The sequence below is a fragment of the Anser brachyrhynchus genome, assembly GCF_964034855.1.
Source record: "Anser brachyrhynchus genome assembly, chromosome: 13".
Lineage (NCBI taxonomy): Eukaryota > Metazoa > Chordata > Aves > Anseriformes > Anatidae > Anser > Anser brachyrhynchus.
Genome location: NC_137708.1, coordinates 15,244,555 through 15,269,617, shown reverse-complemented (window position 1 = coordinate 15,269,617; position 25,063 = coordinate 15,244,555). Strand labels below are relative to the sequence as shown.

The following is a 25,063-nucleotide window of genomic DNA, read 5'->3' as shown; positions in this document are numbered from 1 at the left end:
CAGGATCGCATCCAGGAAGGTTTTTAAACCAGAGAAGAAGACTCCACTCTGGGCAACCTGTTCAGAGCTCTGTCAGCCTCACAGTAAAGAAATGTTTTCTCATAGTCAGTCAGAAATTCCTGCATTTCAGTTTGTGCCAGTTGTGACTTGTCCTCTCTCTGGGCACCACTGAAAAGAGTCTGGCCCCATCCTCTTGACACCCTCCCTTCAGGTATTTGCACACGCTTATAAGATCCCCTCTCAGTCTTCCCTTCTCCAAGCTAAACAGGCACAGCTCTCCCAGCCTCTCCTCGTATGAGAGACGCTCCAGCCCCCTCATCATCTTCGTAGCCCTCCGCTGGACTCGCTCCAGGCGCTCCATGTCCCTCTTGTACTGGGGAGCCCAGAACTGGACACAGGACTCCAGGTAAGGCCTCACCAGGGCTGGCTGGATGGGCAGGATCCCCTCCCTCGGCCCGCTCGCAGCACTCTCCTGAATGCACCCCAGGAGACCATTGGCCTTCCTGGCCACGAGGGCACGTTGCTGGCTCGTGGTTAACGTGCTGTCCCCCAGGACTCCCAGGTCCTTCCCCGCAGGGCTGCTTTCCGTTCTAGGTGGAGGAGGAGATAAGAGAGCAGGCTTTAATCACCCCTCCTTGATCTAGGCAGCAGCAGGACTTCCATGGCCATCTCCAGCTGCTTTCTGCCCATGCCCGATGGAGGGATGGGAACTTTCTGCTTGGAAAGATGTTGCAAGGGAAAGCACTGCTTCTTGGAAAGTCCGACACTGGCTGCAGGAGCTGGGACCACGGTCCCAACGCTCTTGGTACTTCCCTCTTGGCATCCGTCCCTTTGCACTATTTCTACATAATAAGCACCCTGGGAGCTCTCCTGCTATTTACGTGTTTTCTGTAATCTGCACCCAGACCAGCCTTTCCTCCCTCTGAGAGAGCACGCTCAGCCAGGGCATGTCCCTGCAGCAGAGCATTTGCAGCATCCCCCAGGATAAACAAACACCAGGGCATTGTATAAGCTGGGCGTCTTCCTGCCAGTGATCTCAAGCACTTCGGCAGCCTCACAGGGAGCAAGGTCCTCTGAAAACCGATGCTAGACAGAGGGAAAAATGAGGCACAGAGGGGCCGGGGCCAAGGCATGTCATTGGCACATCATCTTCTGTTTCTCAGGTTCCCGCTACCTGGTAAAATATTACACTGCCCCAAGGAGGGGGTGAACCACACAGGCTTTGCTGGGCCACAGGAGAGGACTGGCCAAGGGAGCAGGGCTGGTTCCTGCCACCCCAGGAGCGGGTGCTCGCTGAGGGAGCAGAACCGATCACAGATGTCAGGCACAGATGTCACAGTGCATTCTCCACGTGGTTGGGGCAGACCTGCTCAGGAAGGTGAACTGATCCAGTACATCAGCTGGAAGCACTGAGCTTCCCATTGAAACTTGGAAGTATGGTGTGAAGGGGGAGAGGGTTTTTTTTTTTTTTTTTTTTTTCAAATAAGGCTTGGCACAGGAATTCATTGGTTCCAATCAAAAGACAAATGTTAGAGAGAGCATGCCAGGGAGGTTAGCAAAGTCATTCCTGAGTTGCACGCACTGATTTCACATCCCGGGGGGCTGCTGTTTCCTGAGATCATGTAGCCAACACATGTTAGAAATCATCAGCTGCTCAAGCAAACGAGGCCAGGCTGGGGCTTGCCTTAAAGGAGCAGCCTCAGGAAAATGAGACCTGGATCTGGATCTCTGCTGCAGAAGGTGCAAACTGGGAAAGAATGCTCTGTTGCTGACCATCCCAAGGGGGGTGTGGGGGAGTCCAATCTAGGCTAACCCGACAGATCCTGCACATACTATTGTCTCTGTAAAACCTGGGAAACTAACATGACTAAACTGCACATTCTTCCATCATGACTGAAGCAAAGCCAAAGTGAATCTAAGGGGCAGAGTGCAAAATCCCACACAACTCACATTATACAGGCAATCTCTGCCTAGTTTCCCCCCTCCAGTGCCTTGCTGATGACACAAGTAAGATCCCAGCAAAACACTCTCTCCCGCTTTTCTGCACTGATTCTGCATCACACAGTGCTGAGGAAACAAACTTCCAGGCTCAGCTGGCCCAACTCTCCTACTGCACGGACCAGGAAACATTAAAAGTAAAAAAACAACTCAGCCAGTCTCAAGAGGCAGTTCTTCATCTGACTCCCATCCAATTTTCTTTGCACAGTTCAAGTTCTGGTCCTGCCCTCACTCAGAGGCTTGGCTGCTTTGCAAACCTCCTATCTTCAAGGCACAGAGAGCAGCCCCAGGCTACTAAGTTCTTGTAGCTCCAGGCATCTACTCATCAGAAGAGCGCAGCTAGGTGCTTGCCCCATCCTACAGAGCAGCAAATGGACCAGGATCACAGCACATGGATGAGCAGTACCCAGGTTGCTTCTGCACATGCATCCATGTCCCAGACTGCAAATGCATTTGGCTCCTCAAGTCCAACTCCACCAAAAGCAGGGGTATGACCACCTCTGCTCTCTCCCCACACTGGCTGGCTGGCGCCTCTGACAGGCAAATATTGCCCCTTGCATGTGGGGTTCCTGCAATCCCTCAGTGCATGCAGCCCTTCAACACCCAAGCAGGCAGAATTGCTGCCTGAGACTAGGGCAAGATTTTGCAAGTGTTTCCACCCCCAGATGCACCTTTTTCTGGCTCTGCCTCCACTCTTGCTCAACCTGGTTCTGAAGGTACTGAGCCTTTTTAATGAGAACAACCAGCAGGGTTCAATCTCCACCGCATTTTTAGAAATGGATAGCCACCTTTCTCCTTGCTGAGTGCCCTTCCCCAGCTCCAACAGAAGCACCTTGCCTGTGGCAACAGCCATCACTGCATTTGGCATGTCACTTCACTTGTCTTCCACTTCCAGACACTGCCCAGAGCAGGGGCAGTGCCCACACTAGTGCCTGAGCAGAGCAATGCCTGCCTCTCGCAGGCTGTGGGCACCGTGTCATGCACTGACCTGGGGGAAACCACTTGACTTGGCAGGTGTTTTTGGCTGCAAGATCCCCTTGTCTCAGGAGTATCCTTCTTGACACAGCATGATTAGATCAGTGATCTAAAGACATTTGTACGGAGCTTGCATTATTCAAGGCTTGGTGAAGTCTTTCATAAAAGCAATAAAAGCAGATAAGGTGACCAGTTACCCACTTTCCCATGTCTGGGAGGTCATGACTGCTCGTCACGTGGCTCCTCTGCATGCAGGGCATGCCAGCAGCCTGGAGAAGCCTGACGTGCCTGGCCAGTGCTGCAGGGATTACTGAAAATTTGTGCGTACTTAGGGCTAAATTTGGGCTTGGGGATATGAAAGTGCTGAGACTGTGACCCTACCATCAATTCACAGCAAATCAAGCACGGGTGGAGGGAGGCCCATTGAGGAGACCCCTGCAAAACTGCTCCTGGGGTACGTGCCTTGCCAACCCAGCTGCGGTGCTGGGTCCAGAGAGCAAGGGTCGAGAGGTAGGATGAGTGCACAGGCATCAGTCTGAGGGGCAAGGAGGGAGCAAATACCAACCCCACAGGGAGACCTGCCCAGGGGCTATGGCAGGAAGCCATTGCCTGCAAAATGAAAGCGTCTGCTTTACAAGAAACATGAGGAAGAGTGGGCAGGGTGAGCGGCTGGGCAGGGGGCTCCCCAGCGTTGCTGCTGTGGCACAGCTGGACCTCTGCACAGCTGAGCACTCCAGGCAACAAAGAGCTTTTCCCTCCACAAAAAAAAAAAAAAAAAAAAAAAAAGAAAAAACACTACCTTCTACCTCCAGCTCCTGTGCCCTTTGCCAGGGTGCAGCACCTCCACAATGGGTGTGAACTGCTGCAGAGACAACACCTGCTTCCAGGAAGGGCCGCCAGCATGAGCCAGGAACATCCACAGGCCACCAAGAACGGCTGGTGCCGTGACCAGACAGCCAAGGATGATGAGGAAAGGAGAATGAAGGAGGCCCAGGGGTCGCTTCCAGTGCATGGGGACCACCTGCTTCACTGGAATGATTGCTCTAAATCAGGCACAAGAAAAGGATGGACCTGCTTGAGCCCTTGTCATGCTCTGTCTCCACGCAGGACCAGCTCAAATACCAGGGCCACCAGCCCACCTCCCTGCACGCTGAGTGGTAGCTGCATTTGGGATGGGCAATGGGGCACTCTCAGACAGAACCTCCTCCCAGCAGGGTCCGTCTCCTCCAGGCTGGCAGGGACCCCCAGAGAGCCTCACACTGCCTCACCCTCCAAACAGGGCAAAGAGCTCCAGTGCTCCAGGAGCAATGAGGCCGTCTGTATGGGCCAGAGAAGTATGCATAATTAAAGTAGGACTGGAAAGATGCTTGAGAGGTTTTAGTTCAAGCTCTTGCTCTGGCACTGAGGGAGGGACAATTCCTATCCCCCCTTACCATAGCCCACGGCAATTATGTACCAGAGAGGAAGTTGATGCTTCCCTCCCAGACACGCAAAGGAATCAGAGCAGCCACAATGTTTTGTAAGAAGAGATACTGGAACTGCCCTTTTCCTTTTAATGTGATTGTACTTGTGAATAGCTCCGTCTCCCTGAATCCTGACCAACAGCGTGTGTCCCACTGGGGCTCCCTGCTGGAAATTTGTCTGCAGAAAGACAGAGATTTCAGGATTCAGTGGAAAAGATAGTGCCTGTTGTGGTTTAACCCGGCCGGCAGCTAAACACCACACAGCCGTTCGCTCACCCTCCCCCCTCCCTCTCTGGGATGGGGGAGAGAAACGGGAAAGTGAAGCCGGTGAGTTGAGATAAAGACAGTTTATTGAGACAGGAATATAATAATAACAACAATAATAATAGTAATAATGATAATAGTGTTACTACTAACAATGTGTACAAAACAAGTGATGCACAATGCAATTGCTCACCACCTGCTGACCGATGCCCAGCCTATCCCCGAGCAGCCGGCCCCCCACCCCGGCCAGCCACCCCTATATATTGTTTAGCATGACGTCAGATGGTATGGAATACCCCTTTGGCCAGTTTGGGTCAGCTGTCCTGGGTCTGTCCCCTCCCAGCTCCTGCTGCACCCCCAGCCTGCTCGCTGGCAGGACAGAGCGAGAAGCCGAAAAGTCCTTGGCCTGGTGTAAACACTGCTCTGCAACAATTAAAACATCAGCATGTTATCAGTGCTCTTCTCATCCTGATCCAAAACATAGCACCCTACCAGCTACTAGGAGGAAAATTAACTCTGTCCTAACTGAAACCAGGATGGTGCCATTTCTGGCAGGCAGGATGAGAAGTGGGACAAGTCCTTTTCTTAAAGGAAAAAATGCCATTCATTGTGTGAGAGTGCTAGAAAAGTGAGCCACTGGCGAGCGGTCCCTTCCTAGCAGCTTCCTTCCCCAGTTCTGAGGTGGGGGAGGTTCCTCAGATGACACATGCTCTGCAAGATCCAGCCCAGAAAGTTGAAGCTTAAGGGGCAAATCCTGAATTGATTTTATTACTGAATTATCACAGACATTTTTAATACCCTCAAGGATCAAAGCTCAGCCTCGTGGAGCTGTGGCTCACAGCTGTCACGGACGGCGTGCAGCATGAGGTGGGGACCCGAAGGGCACGAAGGGAGCACAGCCGGGCTGGCACGGCGTAGCTCTGGCTCCATGGCCATGTCTCCGTGGCCACGTCCCTTTGAACAGCGGTGGCTGCAGCACCGGGCTGTGTCCCCGCCTAGGGACGGCTGCGTGGTGCGAAGACTTGGGAGGGCGGTGGGCCACGGGGCAGCTTCTTCCATCGTGGGTTTCACCGGGGTCCAGCCTCTCTCGCTCACAGTCAGGTCCTGTTTCGCCCTAAGCCATAAATTTGCCCCCAGCACACCACTCGGTGCTACTACAGCTGTCTGCGGGTTTGGGCTGGGGCCGGTCCACGGCTTCCCCATGTCCCATCCTCAGAGGAGAGAAGGCAGATCTGGGAAGACCGAAGTGTTCGTGTATTTCTTTAAGGTCTCACTTCCATTCCAGAGATAAAAGCACTAAAGGCCATAGACTCACCTGACCACGAAGTCGTCAGGCAGCAGCCTTTCTCCAGGCTTTCTGTTTGCTTTCCAAACAACCTTTCAGAGCAACCGGGAATGCTTTGGGATCGGCAGCCAGACGGCTGAGAGCACCGAAACAGCCTGCCCCCCTGCCAGCCGAGCCCTCTGACCAGCCCCTCCCGGCACCCGGCCCCGCTCCCCCGCCGCCCCCCGCCCCGCCGCCCGTCCCGGGACCACCCCCGCCGCCTCCCGCCCCGCGGCCCGCCCCGCCGCCGCTCCCTTCCCCTCGGAGCACGGCGGCGGCGGCGGCGGCCGGGCCATGGCCCCGCAGCAGCCCCGGGCCGGGCCGTACGGGCGCTCCGACAGCGGCGGCTCGGAGGCCCGCATGCTGGCGGACGGCCCCGGCGGCGGCCCCCGGGGCGGGGGGCGGCGGCGGCGGTGCGGGCCGCTGTGGGGCAGCGTGGCCGTCATGGCCATCGTCGCCCTGCAGATCGCCTCCACCACCGGCCTCTTCGTCTACTTCACCATGGCCATCTCCAAGGTGAGCCCGCCGCGGGGAACAAAGCCCCCGGCACCGGGAGGGGGCTCCGGGGGGCGGCGGGGCGGGGGCTGCCCCCCGGGAGAGCCCGGCCTGGGCTCGAGCTTCGGCGCGGAGCCGTGCTGGGGGCTGAAGCCCCGGCCGGGAGGGAGGGAGGCAGGGAGGGAGGCGGGGAGAAGGGCGCCCCGAGCCCCGTCCGCGGCGGGGCAGCGCCTGGCCCGGGTCCGCCCGGAGCCCCGGGTCCGCCTCGGAGGCCCGAGCCCGGGGAAGGGGGCTCGGCACCCGGCGGGGCTGCTAAAGCCTCTTTGTGAGCCTTTGGCCGGGGAGAAGTCCCACGCCAGCAGATCCCGGGCACTCGCTCCCGCTCAGTCACAGCAAGTGACCGCGCTGGGGTGCAGCCGTTCTTGCCCGCGCCCAGCGGCACTCACACCGACCCGTTCCCAAGCTCAGGACCCACGGGCCGGGTGCTGCGACCCGCCCCAGCCGCTGCTGGGACCCTGCAACTGCCCTGCCCCACTGCTGCCTGCTGGAGACCCCGAGCCCCAGAGCCTCAGGGCCCCCTGTGACCACTACACAGATGCTGTCCTTGCTGCAACGAACTTGCACACAATAGACCTGATCCTGTTACCAAACCCACCTACACACCTTACTGCCCCTGCTAAGACACAGCAATCCCCTAGCAGTGGAAAGGTCGAGGAGGCTAAACACCGAACAGAAGAGATCTTTGCTATGGAGAAAGGGAAACTAAGTCCTGCCAAGCAGCTTTCTGGGCAGCTCTACCAATGGGAACCGTCAGCTTTGATGATGGAGGGCTCATCGTCAAGAAAAGAGCGCTGGAGTGCCAAGCATTGCACAAAACCACAACAGAGGGGGAAAAATTGGAAAAAGTGCTGCCCATGGATGCAGGAGGAACAGCCTGTCTGGTGCCCGGTCCAGCATCCTTTGGAGCAGACTCCCCTCCAGGCTTTGTTTCCGTGCCTGGATCCCATGTGGCACCCACTGTGAAGGATTTACATGAAAGGCAGCAGTGAGAGGACAGAAATGTGGGCAGACAGAGCCTGGGGGAAGGTATGAAAGAAGATGGCCACTTAAATATACCTCTTGGGATAATTTTGGAGTCTGTTCGTCAGATCCCTGCATGGGATCGGTGCTAGGTATAGGCAATCAGAGCTCAGCACATCTGGGGACTCTGAATCACTCAGCCTGGGCAGCCTGTCCTCACCCCAATGCACACGCATACACACGGTCCACCTCCTCCCCCTGCGCCCCCCTCCCCCAGTTTTACAGAATTTTCTCTCCTGCTTTTCACTGAATTTAAAGCCCTACCCTGTGCATGCTTCCCAGAAGGGGAGACAGACACGGCAGGCAGAGCGGCTACCCTCTAAAATGAGAAGTGCTGGTGGCACAGGCAGCCCGTCACAGCAAGCTTTATTGGAGGCAGTTAGCATTGCAGTCAGCGCCAGGCAGTTGTTAGTGGAGAGAGGGATAAAGCGCGTGGCTGCAGTGCCCGTGGTTATGCTGGGACTGTGCTACCTCGTTACCAGGACTGATCGGATGAGAGTTGACCCTGGTTATGCGTGCACGTGCTGTGATCTGTGCTCCCGGCAGTGCAGAGGAGCGTGCTGCGTTCACTGGCTTTGCCCAGCCATGTGCTCATGTTGTGGAGCTCCGTGTGAGCAGCCCCACTGCTTGGAGATCTACTTCCTCAGCAGGCGCTGTGCATCCACCCGCGCAGACAGGCACGTCTTTGCAAGACTGCAGCCTAGCTGGCTAAATCCACGAGGCAAAACTGCTAAGGCTACACTCACCCTTTTGCAGTCATCCAGCTATACGAGCCACCACGTCGCTTCCTCTGTGTTCATCACTGCAACCCATCCCCCAAACACAGTGCTCCTGGCAAATCCAGCCAGCCACCGCTAGGACTGACTGTTGGCCCAATAGGAAAAAAAAAAATACTTTTTATCTTACTTCATGTAGCCTTTCTGCTGGTACTAGAGTCTCCATTGATCCCAGTCAAGAGGCAGGCAGCGGTCTGGTGGGAGCTGCAGGGCTTAGAGCAGGCAGGGACCCTTTGGAAACACAGGATGCTGGTGAGACTGACAGTGTGGCCAAGCCCAAGGACTCCTGGGTTGTGTCCTGATCTGGGACAGACTAGGTGATAAAGGTGGGATGGTCAAGGTGCTTGTGTACGTTCCTGGCTCCTGGCACACTGATTTCAGGGCAGTTGTCCCAGCTGTGCCTTGGTTTTCCCACGCCCTGTACAGCAGAACAGCAACCCAACAGCCAGCCATGCCTGTCATCCGTAGGGCAGCTCACCCCACTGGGACACCAGGGTCAGAACTGAGCCAGGTCAGCCTAGGGACACACTGGCGAGGCACAGTTCACCATGCAGCAGCTCACATCATATGGAAAGAAGGCTTCCCATCCCAAACCACGAGCCAGCAGACTAGAAAGTTTTTGAGATCTGCCTGGGCTCATTCTCCAGCCACCATTTTGTATGGCTCAGCCCTGGAAGGGAGAAGGTGCGTGAGAGCTGTTTGCAACAGGCTCAGTTCAGCAGCAGTAAGGCATGGAGCCTGGTCACCACGCAGCTGCCTGGACACTTGCAGACTGGAGTGGGAGCTCTCACCTCTGTGCACAGCCCCTGTGCAGGCCTGGGGCACGTGGAGGGCAGTATTGCAGGGAAACTGCTTCCCCAGGATCTGCGAGTAGCTTGTTCAAAGCTAAGGCTGGGTTTTTCTGATCAAGACACCACATTTCCCCAGGGCAGGAGCAGAAGAGGTGAAGGAGATGGAGAAGGGGATATTTTGATGCCTCTCCTTTACGTGGTGCTCTGCAGTTTGCAGGAGTTTATGTCTCCCTTTCTCCTCATGCTCAGCACTGGGACGCAATGAAAGGGGCTGTCATGTTTCCCCAAGAGCTGGGATGAGCAAAACTTGCTTCTGCCAGCCACAGGCATCGTAGGAGGACAAGACGAGCTCTAATCTGTCCAATTCACAAAACAGATTTTTGACAGAACTCGGGATCCACCCAGCCTCCTGCCAACTAATTCCTTCCCAGCAGAGCAGCTTGTCAGTGTTTTTGTCCCAGTGGCACCAACTCATCCCACCACCAGCTCTGTGATCAGGGAAGTTCAGGGTCAGTCTCCATTTAGTGGTGTGGCTGTGGGCACCCTGACACAGGAGGAGCCAGGCCAAAGGCAGCTGAACCCATACGCATACCCCACAGGGGAATCGCCTCTGCATCCACCAGCCAAATCACACATACTGCCTTTGCCTGCTCTGAGCAATTCGTGGACGTCTGGGTGTTTCCATTCCAGCTCAAAGCCCAGTCACAAGGGAGCTCGGAGGAGCTGAGGTGTCTGCAGCTCATCAATCAGCAGCAGGAGGGCTCCAACTTGGAGGAGCTCATCAGCAACCAGCCTTGCCTCAAGCTGGCCAACACCATCAAAGCCTACGTGGCCATGGTGAGCACGGGCCTGTGGGGCTGGGGAGGGTGGGACACACAACAGGAGGGCTCCTGCTTGCCTCCCTGCATCAGTTTCCCCATCCGTCTCACAAGGGGGTGGCAGAGGCTTGATTTAAGCGGGATCGGAGGAGTGCAGCTGCACGCCAGGCCCTCTGCAGATCTCTGCATCGAGGAGCTGGTAGAGTCCAAAGGCACAGTGTGAAAGACGGAAAAGCCTGCAAAAGATGCGAGGAGCTGGGGAGCAGGAAATGTCCTTTGCATCCTTAAACCATGGGGCTGTTTTTCTTCTCTAACGGTTCAGGTGACGGAGAACATGATCCACAGGAGCGTGAAGGGTGAGTTCATCCTGGCTGAGCACCTGGGGCAGGAGATGGGGCTCCGCTCCCTGGGGACTGGTGCTGCCAAGCAAGGATCTGTTTGCTCGCACCCGAACTGCAGCTGGACAGACGGAGCCACAGCCCACGTGTGCACCGCTCAGCGTGTGGCCAGGGATGCCAGCAGGCTGGGCTGCTCGGTTGCTCCCGGGGCAAACTCCACCAGGCAGGGCACCGCGGCTGTGAGCTGGGGTGGGACAGGGGGGTGCAGACTGTCCTGCTGGGCGGGGAGAGGGCTCACATCCCTCGACACAGGTTGGAGGGACAGCTGTGTCTGACTGGAGCCTGGGGAAGCAGGGCCTGTCTACCACAGGGACAGCACCGAATGTTAGATAATAATTGACCAGACATTTCCACTCCCAAGTAAACTCCCCCTTTGTAGGGTCAGTGGGGCATTGTCCTGCCCAGTTCTTTCTGGTCGCTAAGGACGTGCTCTGGTGGCATGGGTCTGGGGGTCCCCATGCACTCTGGCCTCTATAGCCATTCTTCTCTTTCCTCACAGAGGCCCGGAAGAGCTACTTCAATACCTCGGAGGGACAGGTTCCTCCCAAAACACCTGGCAAACCCTCAGCACATCTCACCCTCCGCCCGCAGAGCCTGGCCCTGGATGGTGAGTTGGGGGAGGCTAGCAGGGCACTGGAGAGTTTCCGGGGTGGGAACAGGGAGGAGATCTCACCCGAAGGGCAGGGGGCTCAGCACGGGAGGTTGCATTTGGTGGCAGGTGGGGAGATGTTTCTCCTCTCCAGAATCACAGAATGGCCGAGGTTGAAAGGGACCTCTGAAGATCATCTAGTCCAACCCCCCTGCCAAGCAGGATCACCTAGAGCACATTGCGCAGGTCTCCAGTCCAAGGCCACACTCTCTACCCCCACTCCAAGCTGCATGACCGTAAGAGAGTGAAAGGGCCGCCCCCTCCTTTCCTCCTGACCCTGAAGGATGCTTCCCAGCGCAGTGCACTCCTTTGGTGACCCTTCCTTCTCCCCAGGAATCTCCAAGCGCTTTGGGAACCTCTCCCAGTCCTGCCGCCACGCCATTGCTCGCTGGGAAGACAGCACCATCCACTCCCACCTGCAGAACATCACGTACCGGGATGGCCGGCTACGGGTCAACCAGGCGGGCAAGTACTACGTCTACTCCCAGATCTACTTCCGCTACCGCAGCGAGGGGGCCGAGGGGGCCAGCACCCGCGTCTCCGTCCCCCAGCTCGTGCAGTGCATCAACTGGAAGACATCCTACAGCCAGCCCATCCTCCTGCTCAAAGGGGTCGGCACCAAGTGCTGGGCACCCGAGGCAGACTACGGCCTCCACGCTCTCTACCAGGGGGGACTGTTTGAACTCAAGGCCGGCGATGAGCTCTTTGTCTCGGTCTCCTCGCTGGCCATTGACTACAACGATGCAGCAGCCAGCTATTTTGGGGCCTTCCGGCTCGACCTGTGACAGCCTCCTCATCCTCACGCCTCCCCTGTGCTCCTGCTGTATCAACTCTTCCGTGCGGCCCAGGGCGGCAGCTGTTTGAGCTGCTGCTGAATGCAGCTCCCACATGGCCGGGGGGCCTGGTGCAGCGTCGTTCCCTGCCTGTGTTGTGCCTTGTGGGTGTCTGCTGGAGCTGGGCGAGACTGCAGGGATCGCAGCGTGGGACAGGCCTCCAGCAAGAGCCGCACCACCAGGATACCTTGTGACCACCCCCCCACCCTCCACAAAGCAGAGGCACAGGGGTCACAGCCACAAATGCAAGACCAGTTCTCCCTGGGGAAGGACAACCCCCTGCAACTCTGAATCCACGTTTGGCAGAGGCAGGTCCAGCAAACCAGGCTGCGAGGCTCAGCGACCCTGAGCTGGGGGCGTTGGGGCAGAAGTCAGGATTAGCAGAGAGCAGTGGCACAGCGAGCACTGCGCCGGGGCCGCCCGCCACCCCAACAGCATCGGGGACAGCCTGCAGGCACAAGGCAGACCCAGCACCAGCTTCCAGAAAGCAGCAAAGGAGTTTCATTTCAGGATAGTTAGAAACCCGGACCAGTGCCAGCAATCAGCTTCTGAGGAGTCAAAGAGCAGGGCCACAAAGCTGGGATAATTACCAGCACAAGCAACCACACCTAGGCACGTGGCAGAGATGCGCACCTTGCCCCGGTGGATTAGACGTCTTCAGTGGCACTACAACAACAGAGCCCAGGGCTTAGCAAGTCTAGAGCAGCATCTTCTCTCCGTCCCCAAATAGCTGAGACTGCGTCACACCAATGAGTGCGCCACGCCATCAGGAGCCTGGGGAAGCCCATCAGAAGAGCAGAAAGCTGGGGGCGCTTCAGACCCTGGCACCCTGGTCTGGTCCTCAACAGGCTGGCACAAGCACCAGCACCCGCAGACCCCCCCCGCCCCCCAGGTGCTTCTTCGTGGCCCACACAAACCCCCGGCAGCAATGAAGAGACTTCGAACCCCCAGATCAGCTGCTCCCTGGGAGCAGCCTGGCCTGTGGCAGCTCCCCATGAGCCTTGTGTGAGAGCAGTGGCATGCAGGGAAGGGGTGCCCAGCCCCCTGCTGCTGAGCTGTGCCAGCTTCGTCGTGCTGCGGGTGAGCTGGTCCGTCCTGTGGGACAGGGTGCAGCTCAGATGGACAGAACCAAGCCGAGGTGCTTGGCATCAGGCCTCCCCTTTGCTTCTGACCAAGCATCCCTTTCCTGAGGGTTTTGTTTCTCCCAGCCCTGTTGGGCCAGCACAGCTGCTCTCTTGCTCACACCATGAGCCTTCGCAGCCGTTACCCTCCACGATTTCAGCTCAGGCCGTGCGTGAGCCCAGGCAGTAGCAGCACAGAGCCCAGCATGGACAAGACCAAACCCCCCTGTTGTTAAACTCCCAGGATGTGACAGACACAAAAGACGTGTTCGAGCAGAGCAGAGCATGATAAAGCTGGCTGGGACACTGGGGTGGATGCAGCCCACTTTTGTAATTACTTGTGTATGCTGTCATATTAAGTCTGTTGGTGTGCAAGTCGCTCTCCTGCATGGACAGGCCAGCAGCACAGACTTCCACGAAGGACGCAAGTACCCCTCCTGCTGACACAGCTCTGGGGGGGTCTCAGTGCCTGTTTAAATAAATCCTGTACTCCAGCACTGGCCTTGCACCTCTGCATCAGGTTCACCCTGCGTAATTAGCGCTATACCCCTGCACAGCCACAGTGCTGCCCAAACCTGACAGTTTGATGTCTGAGTCAGCTCACATGCTTTCCACCAACATGCTGCAGAGCATCTGGGTTTTGTGCAGCCCCCCTCACTGCAGGGCAGCCTTCTCTGCCCCCCCCCCCCCCCCATGCCACATTCCTTGCCCTGGCAGATAATCCAGCACAAAATTGCAGCAGGCAGAGCGCTGCACGGGCTGGGAGCAGCGGGCTGGCCTGCCCCCTGCTTGCTTCAGCCCTCAGCCCTCACTTCCTCAGCTGCCTGAACAGAGTCCTGCTGCCCTGACCTGCTCCCAGCCTGACCCCCCCCACCACGAGGCATGGCGCAGCGGTGCTGGTACGCCAGCGGCAGCAGTGAAACAGCTCAGGTGTCGAGGCAGAGCTGTGAGTGCCAAGGCTGCCCTGGGGAAGAGGCGTGTGTGGTTTCCAGCAGCTCCATCCCAGGGACTTGCAGGCAGACCCCAGTGAACGCTGCAGGCAGTAGCTGGTCCTGTCCCATCTTGCATCCCTAATCTCTCCAACGGCTCTGCAGCCCAGGCCAAGGTTGTGCCAGGGCAGCTGCTGCCACTCCCCTGTGGATGCCTGAGGCTTTCCCAGGGAGATGCACCCCTGCTTCTGACCCCCACCGGGGGGGTGCATGCTAGCTAAGCCCACCTGGGGCATTCAGCCTTCACACCATTCCTCTGCACCATCCTGAGCCAACTCTGCAGCTCTTCCCCACGGCGCTGGGAAAGGAAGCGCTTGGGCATGCCGTGCAGGAAGCAAACGGCTCCCATCAGCTCTTATCCACAAGTAGCAGGAGGCTGGGGGGGTCTCATGGGCTACCTCCCAGTTTTCTGGGGTAGTTGGCGTCCTTGTGCTGCTCCTCTCTGCTTTGGGATTGCCAAGCCCAGCCCAAGGCTGCTGGGACCTGGGACAGCTCAGCCAAACCAGGGCCAAAGCCCAGGGTACTGAGATGGGCTTGTTCCCCTCCACATTGAAGCTGGGCAGGAGTTGCTCTTTGCTCCTGCCGTCCACCCCACAGCTTCCCAGGCCTGAGCCTTCTCTGTCTTCATCCTTGGCCGCCCCCACACTGCCCTGCTCTGCGCCCAGCACCCTCTGCGTTCCCCTTGCTCCACCGCCCCCTGGCATTTCTGTGTCACCAGTGCTGTGCTGCAGAGCCCTGCTTCAGCCCCAGCAGCCCCTCTCCGGAGGAAGTCCCAGGGCCTCAGGGAAGGAGGGAGGGGAGGCTTGGCCACGCAGCGTGCTTGTCTCTGACCTTCATGTTTTGCTCTTGCCCAACACAAACAAAACAGCGAAGCCTGCAGCACAGCTGTGTCACACGTAATCCTGTTTAGCAAAGATCCCCAACCACACCAGTCCTCATTGCACGCCTGCAGACCAGCTGGCTTGTGCTGCTATTGCAAAACCCTTCCCTCAAGAAGTACCGTTCAAATGGGACTTTATTCTTACAAGTCTCATTTTCCCTCTTGCTTTCTGGGCTGCCTTGGTGACTAGCGACAGGAATCAGACTCCCAGGGCTCTTCCGAGAGCACCGAGCTCATCTGGGTTCCTGTGGCCTCAGCCCCTGAGCTGCCTTTGGCAACAGCTGTGGGAGCTCAGAGCTCAACCAGACAACTCAGAGCTGCAGGAAATGGAGCAGGTGGTGCAAAGGTTTTCGTTGAAACACAGCTTAGCTTTCCCCCAGCACGGAGGAGCAGCTAGGAGGTTGCTGTTTCCCATGCAGCAGCCAGGAGCCCATGGCATCCCAGGTAAACCATCCTGTTGCATGATCTGGGAGAGTCAGGCCCAAGTGGGGCTGCTCCACTTTCCTGCAAGGGAGATGACTTGTGGGCGGCTGTTCTTTACAGAAGAACAAAAAGCATCAGGCCAAGTGGCATCCTCCTTAGTCTGGTGAGAGCCAGGCAACGCTGGGCAATGAGAGAAGTGACAGACTGGGGGAAAAAATAGCTAGCACAGGGAGGTGGAGCTTGGCTCTGGCCTGGGACCGTCCTGTCAAGGCACTGCAACATCGCTGGCAGCTCTGCAGCTTTTCCAGTTCCCCCGGTCTGTGTGCTTCACAGGGCCCAGCCCTAGGGAGAGAAGTTTGCAAGTGTCCCCCAGAACTGCACCTGCTGCCAGCTGCACCTCTGCCACCCCCAGGTATAGACCGGGCCTGTGGCCACCTTGGAGGAGACCAGGCTCCTGCAGAGCCCTGATGGAGCAAGTCCCCAGCCTGATTTAGCTCAGGGCTCTGGATCATTCCTCTTCCTTCGCTGGCTCTCAGACAGCTCAGGGAGCAGGTGTGCGTTCCAGCTGCTCCTGGCTTCTCTGGAAAAGCAACAGCAGTATTTTACAGGTGCTCCAGCCTCCATTTCGGGCATTACAGTCATGTAAAACTGCAACAACCATCACCAGAAAACCCTCTCTGCCTCACAAAGGGTGGTGTTTTGTGTCAGACCTAAGCTGCCTGGGATTTCACCAGCTGCAGACACAAGGTGACCCCATTAACAGCACGGAAACAGAGCCCCACAGCCAGGATAAACAGACGGGCGGCAGGCACTGCTAGTGCTGCAGGGAACCACCCTAGGGAAGAAATCTGGGGCCCTGCTGCCTGCACCAGCGCTGTGGAGAAGGGCAGTGTGTCCCCTCGCTGGGAAGCAGGCCAGGCCCCGTGGCTGGCATGAGCTGGGCCCCAGCTTGTCCCCCAGCACCCTGCCCATCTCCAGCCCCGGGAGCAGCCACCTCCACTCCCAGGGGGCCTCCTCGGGGCTGCTTCTGCACATCCCACCCAAGGTGGCAGGGACACTCTGGTTTCATTCCCACAGACACACTGATGATCCCAGCACCAGGCAAAGCTGCCTCACTACTTGCTGGTACAAAAAACAGGCCCTGAATTTTTTAAGTTTGATTTTAATTGAAAGTCCTGATGACTGGGCAAGGTCAACCCAACGGCCACATGCACAACCACCCTCAGAAACTGAATGTCTTCATTTTAAAGGCTGCCTGGAGGAAGAACTTGGCTTGTGCCTTTCTCCACGTTGTGATTTCATTTGCACAATGTTACACAAAGATCTTTTTTTAGGAATACCTGCAGAACACCCCGAAGACATGAAGAGGATGGGGAACCTTTAACCAAGGGATTTCGAGGTCAGAACTATAACCTGCTTAAGCGCTCATTATCTTATTTTCCTACAATTTCCAGAAATGGAAAAAGCAGTTTGAGTTAGCCAATAAATGAGAACACAGAGCCAGCACTACTCATTTTCTTCATCAGAAGACTTGGTCACTCATTAAGCATCTGTGCCTCGACTACCTCACCTCTACTAGATGCCTAGTACGTCAGTCTTTGTAAAAGTCTCTGAGACCCACAGGTAAGAGCACGATATGGCACTGCAGCAGTGCAGCTTGCAGAGTACTTTTATCCACCGCAGCAGCTCAAGGAAAGTCCAAAGCAATGTTCCCAGCAAGCATGGCTCTCATCTCCTCACCTGTCCCAGGGTGAATTTCTGGTGGCATGGACAACACTAGGCAAAGACCTTGATCTACTCCACGCCATGGATTTTACACCAAAAAGCCTGTACGTGCCTATGTGTGCGTGCACGTGTGCATAAATACAGATACTTTGCCACCTAGTAGCATATAAAATAATACCATCTGTTTCATTACTCATCTGTTTGCCCACTGCAGCGTTACTTTGCCCTGCAGTGATTTCTTCCTGAAACTGTGAAGGCAGAGCCAGAGGCAATGTCGGGCAAGGCGAGTGCAGGGTGTGTGCCAGCCTGCCTGCATTACCTGGGAGAAACTTGTGGCTTCAGGGAACAGAATCACTGCTAAACCTCAGTACTAGCAGCCCAGTTACCAAAACTGCTCCAGAACAGAAAAACCAGTTTGCCCCCCTTCACCGACCACAACCTCCTTGCTCCCCAGCCTGCTAGCGCTGCCAGGTGACATTTCACAAACCTCCCTTCCCTGATGCTTGAAAAAAAGATAGGGGGGGATGGAGGACGCAACAACAGCTCTAATAACATTTTCAGGTTGACCTTAATTCTCATGGCTTCATCATGTTTATTTGATCCAGACGCATACTCCTTCCTTGTAGTTGCTGCCAAGTAATGTCTTATCTTCACTGTCTCGAAGATCTGCTTTCAATTCATTGTGTGGCTGTGCAGACAGCTCAGACAAACTTGCCAGACAGCCCAGGGTGTTTACAATGCTAACTTTGTTGCCCTTTGTCTCTAAATAAATTCTGGGGCTGATATTTTCTTTTTTTTTCATTTTTTCTTTTTTTTTTTTCCCCTCTCTGTTGTTATTAACCAGTTCATCACTACGTCCAAGTCTTTTGTTTCCTTCCAGACAAGATTTGGTTTTACTTTCAAGTCCCAAGCCCAGAACAAGTTCTCAGACATAAGGAGGAAATCCACACTGAAAAACATGTCAACACCCCAGGAAATCATTTCTTGGAACACTGTAAATAAAGTGCACAAAGAGAAAGCCCACGCGGGAGGTTATGACCTTACTATTGCACACACCCAGACACAAGAATTCAGAGAGCTTCCCTGTCCTGCAACTGCTCCTCCTGAACCTCCTTGGCCACCTCACTTCCCTGCACATCTTACAGTACAGCTCAGTACTGCTCTGAGATAGCTCATCCCCAAGCATTAGTTAAGCCTTGAAAGAGGAAAACGAAACACAGCAAACCTATTTCCTTCAGCAAAAAGGATTCGTGTAACTGGAGGAAGCAGGATGCTCATTAAACCAGCCCTACCTACGGGAAAACATTAATGCTCTTGCAACACGAGTGAGCAGTGAACCAGAAGAGGGAGACTGCTCTGAACATAGTTTCTCTGCCCTCCAAAAGCGATTTTCCTTTTACCGCCCAGACCTTGGACTCTGAGCAGCAGGCCTCAGATCTGCTGAAGCAATGAAACTGATTCCAGCAGCTCGGTCATTCCTCCATTTTCACTCACACAAACATCACCTCCTTCCTCTGGCGCTGTCCCAGACCTCCCTGCCAGCACAGCCAACTCCCTGGCTCTGAACACGCTCTCCGTTTGGGAAGAGCGAGCTGTATGCAACAAAACAGCTGAGGCAGCTCGATCCAGACCCATGTATGCAGAGCATGAAGGGAAAGGCTGTTTTCCTCTTCCCCGAGAGAGGCAAGCCGGGGATCCCAAGAAAAAGGATTCCAACACCTACTCCGTGTAGCAGCATTCCTGGGGCACAGCAGAGGCAGGAGGAGACCTGCCCCTCACTTCTCCCTCCTGCCCATCAGCAGAGCTGTTAACTAAGTTCTGACTCCAGTCCCAACACTGCCACTCCTGACTCCCACCTGCCTTGGGCCAGCTGGGAAGCTGGCAGGGTGGGAAGGGCTGGCATCAGGCCACCTTACACACGACATTTCACGGCGACAAAGTTCAGAGAACAGCAGTTTCTTTGTGGGCAGGTAGAGAAGATGGGCTTTCTCCTATGCTGGCTGCTCAGCTCACTAGCCCCATATCTCCATAACAAACTATCTCGTGAATTTTGCACCCTGTTCAAATCCTAGCACTACACTTCCTGGGAGGAAAAAACAACAAGCTCCAACTCATAACCCACCCCTAAGAAGGCCCAACAGGCATTTAAGCCTCTCCAAAATGATCCCAAATAATGTATTTCATAAATACAAAACTACCCCCAGGGAGGTGGGGGGTGTGTGTGTGTGTAGAGATTTGTATAATGAGCTGTTTGCTGAAGAGAAACTCCAGGGCTCCTCCTGGAGTCACTCCGAAAGTAAAACAATACAAAAGTAAGAAGAGGATAGGGCAAAACCCTTAACAGCAGCTAGAACTGCCCTAGGCATGGGAACCCTTTCCCAAACCAGCACCATTGATTACAGGCAACGTGGAAAACGTTTGACCTCAAAACACTGATTGTGATATCTCCCCTGAATTTTTGATGAAACAGTTTAACACATTTTGGTAGGAATTAAAGTGAGGAGACACTCCATTAAACAAAAGCTCACACCAAACAGCTGGGAGTCTCTGTAACCAACATCTTACCTGCAGAAATGAAGGCACCAATCCCAGTACAGAGCTATCCACCCATAGCAGCATCATCCCCTAATGAGCCCTGGCTTCTGACACCCCTGCTGCAGCTAATGCAATAACATTGACTGTGTCATTTTGCTGCAAGTTCCCCTGTAGAAAACTACAGCTCAGAAATAGGGCTGGAGCTGAAATGAGTATTTTTGTTACATGGAAACCACTTCCATTGGTTTTATGTGGTCAGCAGGTTTTCACTCACAGAGCAGCTATGAAATCACTCTGAGCTTCTATTTTCACCTTACCCACATGTACCAGACCTCCATTCACTAAACTGTATTCTTGTTCACCAAAAAAACCTGTTTTCACCCTAAAAAGATGCAGGAGTGGAGAAATGTGTTCAAGTAAGAGGAAAGTTCCTCTTCAGAAGCTTGCAAATAAAGGCCTTTTACTATTGCAAAACTTTTTTTATTTGCCCATCTTAATCATGTTTGGTTTGGCATTGTGAGGACTTGAAACCCTGCCTCCATCAAGGACTCAACTTCTCTAAAACTCTACCAGACTTTCCCACAAATCCTGTGTTTTCTCACACACTCATCTTCCTGTGTATGATTTTCTCAGGCCAACCTTTCGAGGACAATTCCTCCATACCAGGAAGCCGTGTGATAGGCACATTGATGGCTCTTTGTCCCCTTCTACCCACAACACTACTTTCAGAAATCCTAAAATTAATTTTGCAGCTTCATGCTCCCGCCCCCACACAACAGACTGGCTGTGGTCTGCTCTGAAAGGTTGCTCTCTCTGACCTGCCGATTTCCCCAAGAGCTCTCCTTTGGAAGCAGGGCACGAGCCAGCTGTGACACTCCAGCTTGCGACTGGGTTTTCCTGGCAGCACCTCTTGCAATTACCTGACATGCTGGACTAAGGCTATTGCAGCCTTCCCACAAGCAGTCCCTCCCTTTCCCTTCTCTGATAAGGGCACCTACCACAGTGACCGAGTCCAGCATTACATGTTAATGACTGTTAGAGAAATAAGCTGTCACGTACTGCAGATCTAATTATAACAGTCTTTATTTTTCAAGCTAGAGACTCCCTGCATATTGCAAAGTAAGCAAAAAAAAAAGGCATAAAACAGAAGCTTACGTCTTCCTGGTGTCCCACGCGTGCCGAAGAGGACAAAGCTTTCTGAACAGCATGCAACGGGCACCCCTAGCCTCCTTCAGTGCAGATATCCTCTGCAGGAAGCCTGCAAGGAAAAGAGGAGGCTTCTTCCCTGTTCTCAGACCCAGGCTCACAGAGCATCCTTCTTACTGGCAAGTGGGGGACAACCCTCTCAGAGCAGGGCAAAAGCATTTAAAGGCACGGCTTCTGCCACCACCAGACACAGCCTGCTGACAGTCAGCAGAGAAAGAACGCAAAGCATTTCAAGTTGCGAGCACCTTATGGGCACACGGTAGGCCTTGTTTCGAGTCTAAGATGACTCAAAAACCATTTGCTGCCGTACAAAAACACCACAAAGTTGTGGCATTTGCTTTATAAACATAAGATATTTCATCCATTGTTAACATCTTGGCTTGATTCAGCTTTAGGCCATACGAGAACTCAAGTGGTAGATATCACCTCATTACCATGTTAAAGTAGTGGCAACGGGTACTTGATGGTGGATGGCTTTGAAAAAAGAAATAAGCTGGCTTTTGTTCCAAGTACAATGAGGAATATATTTATATTTAAGAGAGCCTAAGACTGAGAAAATCTCTAGCCATCTCTAGTCAGGAGCCCCACTTGGCCACAGAAGTTTATCCTGCACAGAAGCAGCAGCCTCACGTTGACAACTCATCACCTCCTGGCACTGCACCTCATCTTGCAGGTACTTCAGCCAGGGTGAGGGAGGTTGGTACTGTGGTGGCTGCGGCTGTGCAGAGTGCAACGCCTGCTTAGCGGCTGGAGGTTTGTCCATCAGGAAGCAGAGTACGGGCCCCTACTCATTTGTCACAGACATTACTCAACGGGTCAGCTCCTGCCAGCCAGATGGCCCTGGGCCCCCTCCTGCGCTGATGGTGGTGAACCAGAAGTGAAAGGGAGCTGTTTCCATTGACGAGCCTCAGCCACAGACAACAAATGAAGTCTGCTTTAGACAGAAGCCATAATAACACTGATCTCCAAAAGGAATTTATATACGTTCAAAATTCCAGTTAACTGTCACATTTTTATTAACAGAAAATTAATTGGAACAGGGATTCAAGGAGCACAGACTTGGAACAGAGCAACTCTCAGGAACAAGTTACGTTGCTGACAGTTGTCAGGCAGGGTTCTTATTGCATAGTTAGTGAAACGAGACATCGAGTGGCAAACATACATAAAGTGGCAGTGTTCTCAATCCTAGAGCCAGGATCCGAGCCTGAGTTTGGTGCAGGGCTGAAGAGAGTAGCAGGGAACACAAAAAATGTATCCATGTAAACATTCTGGGCCCAGGAGTCTCCATTAAGACATCCTCAGCAACATAAGACACTGCTGATTAAGGAAGAGGTCAGTTGCACAATAACTAATATGATCAGACTTTACTTAGAAGTGCAGTAAAGCCAGAGCTTTAGGATTCCGTCTGTGCAATTTTAATTACATGCTCAAGAGAAATCAAGAAATCCTTATGCACATATCTAAAAAAAGAGAGCATGACAAGAATACAACTGTTAACTCTTCCTGTCTCCTACTTGGGATTCTCCTAGCAAGCTAGCATCAGAGAGTAATTAAATACATTCACAGAAGATTAATCAAAATAAACTTTTTCCCAATTGAAAAGTCTTAAGACGACTGGTCTTCTGGGGGATTTTTTTTTTCCTTCTCTCAGCAAAACATTCTTAGCTAGCCAATATCGATAATTGAGCTCTTATATGGAATTAGTTACAGAACCACCTGACAATTTTATAAGTGTTTTTTTTTTTTTTTGACTGTACAAGGTTCTTATTTTCACTAATTGGCTCACTGGAAATACACTGCCCCTGAGTTACAACTGTATCCTTCCGCCACCACTTTAATACTGTGTGCAAAAATCATCCGCCTTCAAAATTTCTGAAGGTATACACCTTGTCTTTCCTCCCCACATTAGTAATAAGAATTCAGATAAAGTAAAAAGAAGAGAGATAATTCTGTAGCATTTTGCTTTTACTTCTTCATGGAATCTTTCCAATGCAACTTCACAAAAGCAACGTAGTCTTTTTTTCTTCTAAAAAGAAGATTAATTTTCCACAGACTATGTAGTGCAATTGGTTATCTTGTAGAAAAAAAAAATTATCTTCTTCAGCTCCATGAAAGGAAATGCTGAAATTAGTTCCAAGGTCTCAATAAAAATAGGAAAGAATATCCAGGTTCTTCTATAAAGTTTCTTTTGTGTTTAACACACAACACCTACTAGTCTGCCATTAATTGAAGAGTATAGAATCTGGGTCCTGGTTAGCCAGCTGTGCAATGTGCTTTAGTACATCCTTTTTGGTAATGATTCCAAGTAGCTTCCTGAAAAATTAAAACACATTTTCAGTGCATCAACATCCAAGGAACATATCCTTGCTCTTGCATAGCTTCTCCTATGACAGTTTTAACTCCTTGCAGTAGCTCCAGTATTGTTTGGATCACAACGCTGACACTCCATGCAAAGTACAGTGCTTATAAGCCCAAACAGACACTCTATCAGTATCTTATACTGAAAAAGGTAAGACTTATAACCAAGACACAATTTTTATTAACACCCACCTGCCTTCTCCAAAAAGATCGACCTAAATGTCTAGGACTGCATTCTAAGTGCTGGTAGTCTCAACAGCTACACTTCCGTAAGTATAACTGATCAGTCATGATAGGTGCTAAGGAGTTGAACCCAACTTCCGTTAGGAAGCACTGTATGACAAAGCTATTTTTTTTATCTGAAACTGAAACGATCAACTGGTCCAATGGCATCACAGTGAAGAACAGGGAGAGAATCCCTTTTTGGTCTGGTCCTTCAAGGAAAGGACCATTTGTTTCTATTCTTTACCCTTGTCCCTTCCCACCTCACCAAGCTCACTGCTTCCGAATTGACACCGCAATGAGTTCAATTGGGGGCATGATACACATGACCAGATTTGCAACGGAAGAGGCTGAGCCCTTTCCATCAATTTTAGGGATATCAAACCCATCACCACATGGAGCTCTCTCTGACCATTTCACTAACCTTACAGGATTTACGTTACTCCTTTAACTGAAAGAGGTTCAGTGGTTTCACAGGTTTTTTTGTTTGTTTTTTTTTCCCAGATTACTTTTTTGCCCTAACTGACATTCAGTTCTACATATCAGAGGCCTTCTCTCACTTGAAGTTCTGACTGAGATGCAGAGGTTTAATCATCAAATCGTTTGAGTTGGAAGGGACCTTTAAAGTTCCAAACCACTGCCATCTTACTCTCCTGCATGGAGTTTTCCTACTATAGTTGAGCTGAACAGCTCAAAGATACCAACTAATCCAGCATTACCCATTGGGACTCAGGCCCAAGATTGCATCTACAGGTAGCTTTTTGTGTTGTTTTATTTTTTTTTTTTTACCCATTATGAGTAACCAGGCACTGGCGCAATCCAAGCTTGCGAAATATATCCACGACAATTTCCATGGGTGTTTGGTCTGTCACTGTAAAAGGACTGAGATCCAGGATGCTCCTGAGTTTCAGCATAGAGGGGAAGCTTGGAGGCAGTGGAGGAGAGTGGTCAGTGAAATAAATAATTGAAGTGCTCACAATTCCATCCTGCTTCTTCCGGGCATTTTCTAGAAGAATAAATATTTGATTAAATAACCTTTCCTTTTTTAAGTTGAAGAACATATCCTTTTCTCTCTGCCACATTGGAATGGCTTTAGAGGTCCATTCCTTCACTTCACTTGCACTGTTTCTCAAAACATGTAACTAATGACCCAAGCAGGCAGTGAAGTGATTTGTACTTTTACCAGTCACTGATCTGGGACCTGTGCAGGGTAGCTGACTAATAAAATAAGTCTTTTTTTTTTTTGAACAAGGCAAACCCAAGAATTCAGTCACACCACAAAGTAGCCTGACAGAAGGATATAGGACAGAAGGATATAATATGATAGTGCAATTCTTCTGTATTTCATTACATTTTGTCATAAGCATTTGACCAGATCCTTATCAGAAAAGCAATACTTACATACTCCAGAAGATTATATTGTATGCAAAACTGACACTGACAATTTACCTTAAAAGAGGGAACACACAGGGTTGTTTCATAGCTGCAAGCAACTTAATTATAGAAACTACTCTAATTGTGCCATGGTACAACCCCAGCTCAGGACCAAAAATTCTAACCTTCCATACAGAGAAGTATCAAGCTTGAGCTAAGACAGCACATTAAACCACGCATTGGAGATCACACCACAGAGCTCAGATGTGTTCAGCCCTTAATAATCATGCTGTTTCCGTGATCACTTTCTGCTTCTGTCCAAGGTAACTGCCACCCTCCTTCCAGCAAGCATGCTCTCACCTGCTC

General features: G+C 52.8%; 2 protein-coding genes and 1 long non-coding RNA gene across 14 annotated transcripts in view; 1 reads left to right on the top strand and 2 right to left on the bottom strand.

Annotated features, from left to right (window-relative positions):
* Positions 1-4,768: 4,768 nt before the first annotated feature.
* On the bottom strand, positions 4,769-6,259 carry LOC308177226. The gene is made up of 2 exons (XR_013938955.1): positions 6,016-6,259; positions 4,769-5,932 (listed from the first exon to the last, which is right to left on the bottom strand). It is a non-coding gene; the product is annotated as an uncharacterized lncRNA (long non-coding RNA).
* An 11-nt stretch (positions 6,260-6,270) lies between these two features.
* Positions 6,271-13,482, top strand: LOC308177225 (tumor necrosis factor ligand superfamily member 10-like). The gene is made up of 5 exons (XM_080554116.1): positions 6,271-6,540; positions 9,857-10,003; positions 10,307-10,340; positions 10,882-10,989; positions 11,365-13,482. Exons 1-5 carry the CDS (start codon positions 6,319-6,321, stop codon positions 11,814-11,816), a joined length of 963 nt encoding a protein of 320 aa, XP_080410242.1. The 5' UTR covers positions 6,271-6,318; the 3' UTR covers positions 11,817-13,482.
* An 8,253-nt stretch (positions 13,483-21,735) lies between these two features.
* LOC308177222 (H(+)/Cl(-) exchange transporter 5) overlaps positions 21,736-25,063 on the bottom strand; it is a 49,252-nt gene continuing 45,924 nt past the window's right edge. For all 12 annotated transcript variants that reach the window (XM_080554100.1, XM_080554106.1, XM_080554102.1 and 9 more), the window contains 2 exons: positions 24,113-24,329; positions 21,736-23,056 (listed from right to left, as the gene is read on the bottom strand). In XM_080554100.1, the coding sequence (XP_080410226.1) occupies positions 22,966-23,056; positions 24,113-24,329 (308 nt within the window). In that variant the 3' untranslated portion in view covers positions 21,736-22,965. The remainder of the gene's footprint in view (positions 23,057-24,112; positions 24,330-25,063) is intronic.